This window comes from Anneissia japonica, unplaced genomic scaffold, assembly GCF_011630105.1.
Source record: "Anneissia japonica isolate Jap-2015-1 unplaced genomic scaffold, ASM1163010v1 scaffold287998_len430063_cov162, whole genome shotgun sequence".
Lineage (NCBI taxonomy): Eukaryota > Metazoa > Echinodermata > Crinoidea > Comatulida > Comatulidae > Anneissia > Anneissia japonica.
This window is the reverse complement of record NW_022695675.1, coordinates 402,020-413,773: the sequence shown is the minus strand read 5'-3', so window position 1 is coordinate 413,773 and position 11,754 is coordinate 402,020. Positions and strand designations below refer to the sequence as shown.

Here is an 11,754-nt window from a genome sequence, read left to right as displayed (position 1 = left end):
CTGGTGAATGATGATATGATAATGAAAAAAGAGCGGCTTTTGAATAGTAAATTTCCAATTAAAATCATTGTATTGCCTTACTCTGCAAGTATGAATACATCGGCGATGGGGGATATTCTATGCCTTTCAGTTTTTGGGAATATACAACTCGGTGACCGGTATCGATATTCCATACAGATAACAGGTCACGTTTTAAAGTATACACATACGTTCCTAAAAAAAACAAAAAAACAAAAACATTTTCAATATTATGATGCCGGTAAAAGCTTATTAGATAATGTTAATAATTTTATGGTTTGTCGAGAATAGTTTATAACAAAAACAACAAAAGGAATGTAGTAGTATAGACAAGTCTAAGCTGTTCAAAATGTTAGTTTGTGTTGTTTCCTAGGCTGACCGACCCATAATCTTGAAAATCTCTGGTTGGCGTATATTTATGAAATAATTTATTTTCCCAAAAAGAGCCCAGGATTTGTATAAAAACGAATTTCCAAACTTCTAATTGATTAATTAATGTCATAATGAACAAATTAGGCCTAATTGACCAATTTCCAATTATCACATTTCTTCAGCCACTTACGTTTTTGCCTTTTATAAGAACTTTTATGATTTGATCCGTAGTCCATAGAAGTGAGGTTAAAGTTTATAACAAAAACAACAAAAGGAATGTAGTATAAACAAGTCTAAGCTGCCGGTTCCAAAAGTTAGTTTGTGTTGTTTCCTAAGTCTGGCCGACCCATTATCTTGAAAATCTCCGGTCGGCTTATATTTATGAAATAATGTATTTTCTCAAAAAGAGCCCAGGATTTGTATAATGTATAAAAACGACTTTCCAAACTTCTAATTGATTAATTCATGTCATAATGAACAAATTAGGCCTAATTGACCAATTTCCAATTATCACATTTCTTGAGCAACTTACGTTTTTGTCTTCTATAAGAACTGTTATGATTTGATCCGTAGTCCATAGAAGTGAGGTTAAATGGTAGGCCCTACTAAAAGCAGTGGTGCATAAAGCATGCGCAGCGGAAAAATTGAGCTCCTCTACTTTGACGCCGCCACTGGCTGGAATTATACTCACCAAATTTTACAACTGATATCATTAAACGGGGAAACTCGACGCCAGTAAGCTGGTAAGATATCTGTTTATGAGGACTTAAAGTTTGGCTTGTTTTCCAGGTCCTGTAGACATTCTTCCACAAATCCTCAAACTCTCCATCATCATCAACATAATCCTTTTCCTGATAATCATCCGACAACGGGTTGAAGCCTATGATGTCTATCAGAGAGGCCCTGTGGATGTCGCGTAAACATAAATGTCGCCATAACTGATAATATTGCTCAAGGTGTTCAATTATTTCTTTCCAACTATGAGATACCTGTAAAAGGCAAAGTGTATTTTTTCTTCAAATAAAAGGAATGTCTATCCAGTTACATTATTGAAAAATATATTAACTCATGAAGTCATTTAGAGAAGTAATTTTTCATTGTTTTTTGACCCACAAGCCTAGATGAGAAGGGTGGGCACAATCAAGTTTATACCAATTATTGTCTGAATCTCATACCTTAGTACATATTTTTAAAATGTTGTATAAAAAAGTCTCTTTTTAGATATATTGATTAATCAGACCCATAGAAAATATAGTATATTATTATATTGAATGTTTTCCACTTTAGAAAATTACAAATTAAAACAACTTTGTGAAATCATCACTTCTAGTATTTATTAGGTCATCACTTACTGTATTTATTGACATTATCACTTTCAGTATTTATGGCATCACTAACCTGTTTTGCTCTCAAAACACTTCTACCATCGAGGTGCCAAATGATATTTTCTACAATTTCTGGTAAATCTTGAAAATCAATGTTTTTTCTTGCACGAAAAATGTCTAATAAGATAATTACCACAAATTAATTCTTTATTATATATCGCAGGTTTTGCTTGTTATGCTATAATTTAGGCCATATTTTTTGCACATGTAAATAAAAGATTATCAGGAAAAGCGTGAACAAGACAGTCGTTTCTATTAAAGGCCTTGTTTATTTTATCGAAGCACATTTTTACGAAAATTTCTAGTTGATCACTAAGTCGACCGGTACCGACTTGAGACTATAAAATGACTGAAAAGATTAATTCATGTGAAAATATCTTAGGTCTATTTGATGACTTAAAATCCGAGTCCTGACAAACTCAAGTTTAGATTAATAGAATTATTGAAATGACGTGTTATTTTAAAGATACACACACATGACTGTAATAATAACAATTACAGCAACATTATTCCTTCCGTGTCACAAAAAGGTTTACTTCTCCGTTGAATAGCTACCACATTTAGCATAAAGAGAATACGGTATTCAATATACAGCATTTACCTGTAAGCATACAAATGATTGCTACTCATTAGTAAAGAAACATACTCCGACAAATACTACTAAAACTATAGAGGCATCGAACCCTCGACATTTTTTTGAGAGCTGAACTACCATTGGTCAGCTTGTGTGTTGGTACAATACGATAGGCCTATGCCTATTTTTGTAAAAAAGTCCGAGCTGTGTGTGATGTAACACTACCGTAACAAAACGTAACTTCAATTATTAACAAACAGTACCGGTATAACATATGACTAAATATTACTGATAAGGCAATGTAAGAGTGACTATGTAAGAGTGACTCTAATCATCCCCGGAAAAAGTATACATCTGTCTCTTATACACATCTAGATGTGTATAAGAGACAGGCTATCAACCATGAACACATAATGATATCTACGCAACCAGGCATATAATATGGAATGAATTTTTTGGATGGAAGCACCATAGAAAAAATTATTTGGTTATATAAATATCAGCTTTTATTTATTTATTTATAATAAAAAAATTATCAACCGTGAAGTAGTTGCATGCTTTCGAAATAAGATCCTTTCCTTTGTTGCATAATTCTAGGTTCCCGTACATCATATAAACAGGATAAATAATTTACAGGCGGCTAAAAACTGCATCTTTTTTAATTTAATAGAATAGAATGCACGTTAAGAAATCACCTCAATCGAGGTTTTCAGAAAGTTGAACCCATGAAGTTATCAGTCATAACTCACAAATCACCTAAAAATTCTTTAAATGCTATGTTAGTTAACGTGGATTCCAAATGCCTGACGACATAATAATATGCCTACTGTATGTAGCTATATTGTACATTATTGTTATAATTTATTAATAACTCAACTCTAATTCATTTTTAGGCCAATCAAAATATATTTACAAAGAGTCTATGTCATTATTGTAATTACGCCATCATTGTACGAAACCATGCTAAACTCCAATTAAGGGGACAATTTCAAATGTTTAGTAAGTGTCCCCCGAATATGGTACCTCTATTCAAGGGACACCATATTAAGGGGACACGTTCCACTTCCACTTAATAGGCGTTCTAATATAATAACAATTACAGCAACATCATTTCTTCCGTGTCACAAAGTGGTTTCCTTCTCTGTTGGATAGCTACCGTAGTCAACACAAAGCAAATATATATTCAGCATTTCACATTCCTCTCTAAACATACGATTTATTAAAGAGACAGACTCAGATAAATACTACTGACAGTGGCATCGAACCCTCGAAATAAGTTTGAGAGGCTGGGCTACCATTCGTCAGCTTGTATGATGGTACACTACGGTCTGTTTTTTTTTGTGTGTGTTTTTTTTTTTTTTTTTTTTTTTTCAAATCCGATCTGTGTGTGATATCACAATACTACAGTACCATACGCCTATCGTGTCAAATAGGTGTCTGTGATGTTAATACAGTATATTGCAAATGTATTTTATATCGTGTATTCAATATTAGTAGTGATGTTGTAGGTCGTGGTTAAGGTGACTGCCTTCTCAGGATCCTGGGTCCAAATCCTGGTAAGACATGTGTCAGTGGAGCATCATATTGTTATACCAGCTCGCTTTCAATGGTTAGCTGGAACGGTTCTGAATTTTATTATTATTTATCAAAATACTTTAAGCCTTAAGCAACCAATTGGCTTCGAAACCCCGGTGCTCACCGACCAAAGTTTTGCACAGCTTTATATGAGTGTGCAAAGGTTATTTTTGGTAAACATTGAGTTGCGCGTTTGTTTCTTTCACTCAATAATATAAAAATATATTTTATACTTTGTCCAGGGAGAACTGAGTCACTCTTACATTGTTCGTTTGTTCTTTCAAAATTAATCAAAACGTCAATCATCAATTAATAACAAATAATAAAAAATATGACTTATTATTACTAGTATGGCGAAGAGAGACGAACGATGTACGAGTGACTATAATTCTCCCCGGACAAAGTACATTTTATTTTATTGAGTGGAAGAGACAAACGCATAACTGTCATTTAAAATGGAAACGATTGAAAACGCAGCAGCAGCAATAATATTATTATTATTAATAATAATAATAATAATAATAATAATAATAAACAACAACAACAATAACAACATTAGCAATAATAAAAATAATAATAATAATAATGATATTGGAACATCCTAATAACACAAACTCAAGCTCCCTGGGAGAGTATTCCATAAATTTGCAGTAGCTGCATCAGCGCATTTTGGCATTTAACCCTACCAAGTACCCATTTATACTCCTGGGTGCAGCAGAGAAGCGATGGAGATAAAGTGCATTGCCCAATGAAACAAGTGAAATGCACAGCGAGGGGATTGAACCCTGACCTCGAGGTAGGGAAAGCAGCCGTTGCTACTGCGCCAAACCACATCTATAAAGTAACAAATATGTATATAATAACATAACTATATTCTTTATCAATTACCTTTTATCAACTACCTTTAGTTGCCTGTAATTTTATAATAATTATAGGGTTGAAGCCTATGATGTCTATCAGAGAGGCCCTGTGGATGTCGCGTAAACATAAATGTCGCCATAACTGATAATATTGCTCAAGGTGTTCAATTATTTCATTCCAACTATGAGATACCTGTAAAAGGCAAAGCGTATTTTTTCTTCAAATAAAAGGAATGTCTATCCAGTTGCATTATTGAAAAATATATTAACTCATGAAGTCATTTAGAGAAGTAATTTTTACATTGTTTTTTGACCCACAAGCCTAGATGAGAAGGGTGGGCACAATCAAGTTTATACCAATTATTGTCTGAATCTCATACCTTAGTACATATTTTTAAAATGTTGTATAAAAAAGTCTCTTTTTAGATATATTGATTAATCAGACCCATAGAAAATATAGTATATTATTATATTGAATGTTTTCCACTTTAAAAAATTACAAATTAAAACAACTTTGTGAAATCATCACTTCTAGTATTTATTAGGTCATCACTTACTGTATTTATTGACATTATCACTTTCAGTATTTATGGCATCACTAACCTGTTTTGCTCTCAAAACACTTCTACCATCGAGGTGCCAAATGATATTTTCTACAATTTCTGGTAAATCTTGAAAATCAATGTTCTTTCTTTCACGAAAAATTTCTAATAAGATAATTACCACAAATTAATTCTTTATTATATATCGCAGGTTTTGCTTGTTATGCTATAATTTAGGCCATATTTTTTGCACATGTAAATAAAAGATTATCAGGAAAAGCGTGAATAAGACAGTCGTTTCTATTAATGGCCTTGTTTATTTTATCGAAGCACATTTTTACGAAAATTTCTAGTTGATCACTAAGTCGACCGGTACCGACTTGAGACTATAAAATGACTGAAAAGATTAATTCATTAGATCATGTGGAAATATCCTAGGTCCACTTGATGACTTAAAATTGTCCGAATCCTGACAAACTCAAGTTTAGATTAATAGAATTATTGAAATGACGGGTTATTCTAAAGATACACACACATGACTGTAATAATAACAATTACAGCAACATTATTCCTTCCGTGTCACAAAAAGGTTTACTTCTCCGTTGAATAGCTACCACATTTAGCATAAAGAGAATACAGTATTCAATATACAGCATTTACCTGTAAGCATACAAATGATTGCTACTCATTAGTAAAGAAACATACTCCGACAAATACTACTAAAACTATAGAGGCATCGAACCCTCGACATTTGTTTGAGAGCTGAACTACCATTGGTCAGCTTGTGTGTTGTTACAATACGATAGGCCTATGCCTATTTTGTAAAAAAGTCCGAGCTGTGTGTGATGTAACACTACCGTAACAAAACGTAACTTCAATTATTAACAAACAGTACCGGTATAACATATGACTAAATATTACTGATAAGGCAAAGAGAGACGAACGATGTAAGAGTGACTCTAATCATCCCCGGAAAAAGTATGTAATATACTTTTATATTATTGAGAGTAGAAGAGACAAACGCATATAATTTCATTTAAAATCTAAACGAATGATAGGGTACTAAAAATACAACAGGACTAGGAAGTCGCAAATCGCAAATGCGCATCAATCGCTACCACTATTTCTTAATTTTGGCTTCTTACTAATTCTCTCTTCTCCAAACTGAAGATAACTCATGTTATGAAAAACGTTGAATAAAAAAAAAAAAAAAAAATGAAAACTGGAGTAGAAGAATGGTGACGTCATTATCTCAAGTCCTGTTATTTTAACACCCTGCTATCAACCATGAACACATAATGATATCTACGCAACCAGGCATATAATATGGAATGAATTTTTTGGATGGAAGCACCATAGAAAAAATTATTTGGTTATATAAATATCAGCTTTTATTTATTTATTTATTTATAATAAAAAAAATTATCAACCGTGAAGTAGTTGCATGCTTTCGAAATATGATCCTTTCCTTTGTTGCATAATTCTAGGTTCCCGTACATCATATAAACAGGATCAATAACTTACAGGCGGCTAAAAAACTGCATCTTTTTTATTTTAATAAAATAGAATGCACGTTAAGAAATCACCTCAATCAAGGTTTTCAGAAAGTTGAACCCATGAAGTTATCAGTCAACTAACTAATCACCTAAAAATAATCTTTAAATGCTATGTTAATTAACCAATCATGAATGCCAAATACTTGACGTCATAATAATATGACTACTGCATGTAGCTATGTCACAGCACACCAGTCACATTGCACATTATTGTTATAATTTAACTCAAATCTAACTCATTAGACCAATTAAAATATAATTACAAAGAGGCTATGTCATTATCGTAACTATGTCATCATTGTACGAAATCATGCCAAAAACCCCCATTAAGGGGACAATTTCAAATGTTTAGTAAGTGTCCACCGAATAGGGTACCCTATTCAAGGGACACCATATTAGGGGACACGTTTTGGGATCCCGGGAGTATCCACTTAATAGGCGTTCTAATGCAATTCAAGTAGTGATGCTGTAGGTTAAAGCGACTGCCTTCTCAGGATCCTGGGTCCAAATCCTGGTAAGACACAATGTGTCAGTGGAGCATCATATTGTTATACCAGCTCGCTTTCAATGGTTAGCTGGAACGGTTCTGAGTTTTATTATTATTTATCAAAATACTTTAAGCCTTAAGCAACCAATTGGATTCGAAACCCCGGTGCTCACCGACCAAAGTTTTGCACAGCTTTATATGAGTGTGCTAAGGTTATTTTTGGTAAACATTGAGTTACGTGTTTGTTTCTTCCACTCAATAATATAAAAATATATTTTATACTTTGTCCAGGGAGAACTGAGTCACTCTTACATTGTTCGTTTGTTCTTTCAAAATTAATCAAAACATCAATCATCAATTAATAACAAACAATAAAAAATATGACTTATTATTACTAGTATGGCGAAGAGAGACGAACGATGTACGAGTGACTATAATTCTCCCGGACAAAGTATCATTTTATTTTATTGAGTGGAAGAGACAAACGCATAACTGTCATTTAAAATGGAAACGATTGAAAACGCAGCAGCAGCAATAATATTAATAATAATAATAATAATAATAATAATAATAATAATAATAATAATAAATAACAACAACAATAACAACATTAGCAATAATAAAAATAATAATAATAATGATATTGTAACATCCTAATAACACAAACTAAAGATCCCTGGGAGAGTATTCAATAAATTTGCAGTAGCTGCATCAGCGCATTTTGGCATTTAACCCTACCAAGTACCCATTTATACTCATGGGTGCAGAGAAGCGATGCAGATAAAGTGCATTGCCCAAGGAAACAAGCGAAATGCACAGCGAGGGGATTGAACCCTGACCTCGAGGTAGGGAAAGCAGCCGTTGCTACTGCGCCAAACCACATCTATAAAGTAACAAATATGTATATAATAACATAACTATATTCTTTATCAATTACCTTTTATCAACTACCTTTAGTTGCCTGTAATTTTATAATAATTATATAGTAAAAGTTCAATAGATCTGTGGAAAATTATATATTGATTTGTGTTTCATATATCAAGTTAGTTGATACTTTTAAATAATGAATTGACATTTTTAAATATTTCCTTAGTTCATCAGAATTATTAATAATTTGCTTTCTATCATTGATTAACCATAATCTCTTGATGATCAAGACTGCTGACAAGAAATAAATGTAAATCAACTCAAAATATGTAAGACAGCATTGATCGAAAATGATAACAAAACCACTGCTGATAAATTAGACGAATACTACCAGTATACATAAACAAACTTGAAAGAATTTTAATCAGTGAATTATCGATTACCGTATGGACTGAAAAGTAGGATTAGGTAGCGATTGCAGTATGGACAAAATAATAATGTAAAAACAATATTGAAATATTTACCAATACCAGAAATATCACTCTCACTTGTGCAAATTAACAAAAATGTATCCGTAACTTGGGGTGTGCGGCGCCGAAGGATGGGGGTGGGGTGATTATTATGGAGGGTCATGCTCCCCCTGCGCATCCCCTAGACACGGCACTCTTAACAGGTAGCGCCAAGGTTTCCTTTAGATATTGCAGGCTTATATATATAAAACCTATTCACCGTTCTATATTTCCTACTAATTTATGAGTCAGCAATATTAGGCCTATATGTGCCAGAAGATACGGCGTTATTAAATCGTTGGTACAAATATTTCTCTATACAGTATTTGGCAGGCTTTTGTGTAATTTACAATGGTTATATTTACAGCTACGAATAAAGCTCAGCTTCATCAAGGCAATTCATTAAATATGCTAGACTGACTCAATGTAATATTGATTTAATGTCGATGAAAGAAAGGCGAGTGTGAGAATGAATGTGTGTGTGTGTGTGTGTGTGTGTGTATTTATGTATGTTTAGCTAAGCTACATAACAGGCCTAATTAATACTATAAACTGCTGATATAACCCGACTATGTGAGGGTGTATATCACTGTCTATTATGGTACTATATGTCCAGGCCTCCTCTAGTTGATACTTACAGTGCTCATAGCACTTTTTAATAACCTATCTAAAACCTCTTTAGACACTCCTATACAATAAATATGTAATATACATACTGTTCCAGTTTCGGCTTCTAAATATTGACATGCTTTCGCTCACGTAAGTTTTTTGTCAAAGCAGAAATCGTATACTAGTCTACATTATTTACGAAAACGAAGGCTGATAATGTATGGACCTATTAATAAGGATATACAACGATTTTCAGCTACTGTAGTGATTACTTATTCTTCAGCCAATCATCAATAAGCGGTTACACTTCCTTGTTTTGATAGCAAATTCAGAATAGAGAGCGGCAGACAGAGATTTTCTGTTATTATTTCGCAACGCAAATACCACAGGAGAATAGGGGTTCAGCCCAGAACCCTTTGGAAGGGGTCGAGGGGACCAGTCCAAAAAAATTCCTGGGTGGAGCTGACAGTATGACCACTGGGAAAAATGAAAATTTCCAAGGTTGTGTTTAAAAAATCTTAAGATAGCTTTAAAAATCCCAATATTCGCAAAATATTGGCGATATATACATATGTCTTATATTAACTAAAATCATAAATAAGAAATGACAAGACAATCGTCGTATTATTATTCTTTTATAGAAAAAATAGAGTTGATTTTTAATTTCTATTTTCGGAAGGTTTAAGATGGTAACTTTATGATGAATTTGATGGGACAACTGTCAATTTAAGACACAATGTTTAAAAAGCATTTGCAAAGTATGAGATTTTCTGGCATCTAGCTGCAATGTTCTTGCTCTACTTTTTCACAGGTATACGTCATTGTTTGAACCATACAGCATATCCGCCAATGGGACACAAGAAGAGGTTTAACTTAAAATTTACTCTATTTTGCAATAAGGATGAAGATGGCACTAAACAAAAATCAGAAGAATTAAAAAAGAAAAAAAAAAACTAAGCTTTCAATTTATCTCAAACAATGGAACGGCCGCGCTTATTCACAACTGCCAGGCCTAAGTTGTTAGTAGTATTTGTTCATTTTTAAATTGTCTTCACGAAGAAACAAAATTCCATTTCATTCCAAAAATTCCAAGATTTAATAAAAAGTTAACAAAAAAAATCCCAAGCAGTAGTAGTCACAGTGGGTGCTGATATTCAGTCGGCTGTGGGTTTGTAATGCCAAAAGTATGAAACTCCATAGCCGCAGATGAACACTAACGTAATAACCCAATAGAATTTATTACGACATACTAGGTCTAAGCTAAGCAATATCGGCCTATGAGTTGTAGGCCCTGTGGTGATAAATCGGTTATATTGCTTTTTCAGTATTTTTAATTTAATATATACATTCTTTAAGAATTTAAATTATAGAGACCTAATCCAATTATATAATAATCCACGTTTTTGATTTAATCAAAAACGTGGATTAATATATAATTTACTACTACTACTAATAATAATAATAGTTGGATTTGTAGAGCGCATCATACCTCTAATGTTGTGCTAATGTATTATACAATACTGAATATGAATGCATGATTATTTAATTAAATTGACACACACAATAATGCTTATTGTTTATAATAAAATACTCCAAAAAATGTATTTATTCTATATTATATTACACAATAAATATTTACCCCAGTTAGGTTTTGTATGGTTGGCCAAATCTTTCGTAACATAATTTGAAAATCTGGCAAAATGTGAAAAGGCGAGGATCAAAAGTCATTGCCATAGAGTCCTTAATTTATAATTGTGTAGAGTTGTTTTGGAATCAATGTGTCCGAAACATTCTTGTCCTTCGACTTTTGACACATTTTAAAGACATTTTGCATATCCTCGTACACAATGGCTGTTTATATTTTATTAGACCATTTCTCAAAAATTGAAGTAAACATTTCAAGGCATTAATGACTATGGATGTTTAATTTTATCAAACCTAAATAAATACAATAAATGCAATTAATGATCTTCGACCCACATCACAATGTATTGTTCAGTAATTATACTGATCTTGTCCAGGGCACTTGTATCTTAGAAACCACTGATCATTTGGAGTCGCATTTTGTGTCAAAATATACTACAGTAATCTAATCAGACTTTTGACCAATGGTTATTTTTATATATTCGTAACTATTAATTATAGAGACTTGGTATGTCTAATATTAGTAAGTATATATCTCCAAATATTACACCATCTTAGAAGAGGCTTCCAGCACCTTGTTTTGGATGACACTTAAAATATGTTAATTCCATCTCATTATTTTCACTGTTAATTGGTTACAATACCATATCTTGGTACATGATGAGTATCTCCCATTATTAAAATTCATAAACATTTATTAGTTTCACTCTGTACTCTATATTTGCTGGGCAGGAATATAATGCAGACTGCTATATA

The 11,754-nt window shown here is 32.6% G+C and overlaps 1 protein-coding gene across 1 annotated transcript in view; it reads right to left on the bottom strand.

Annotated features, from left to right (window-relative positions):
- Positions 1–4,944: 4,944 nt before the first annotated feature.
- Positions 4,945–11,754, bottom strand: part of LOC117101517 — a 17,737-nt gene continuing 10,927 nt past the window's right edge. Inside the window, exons 9-10 of the mRNA XM_033241495.1 lie at positions 5,388–5,491; positions 4,945–4,977 (exon numbers count right to left, since the gene is read on the bottom strand). Of these exons, the coding sequence (XP_033097386.1) occupies positions 5,479–5,491 (13 nt within the window). The 3' untranslated portion in view covers positions 4,945–4,977; positions 5,388–5,478. The remainder of the gene's footprint in view (positions 4,978–5,387; positions 5,492–11,754) is intronic.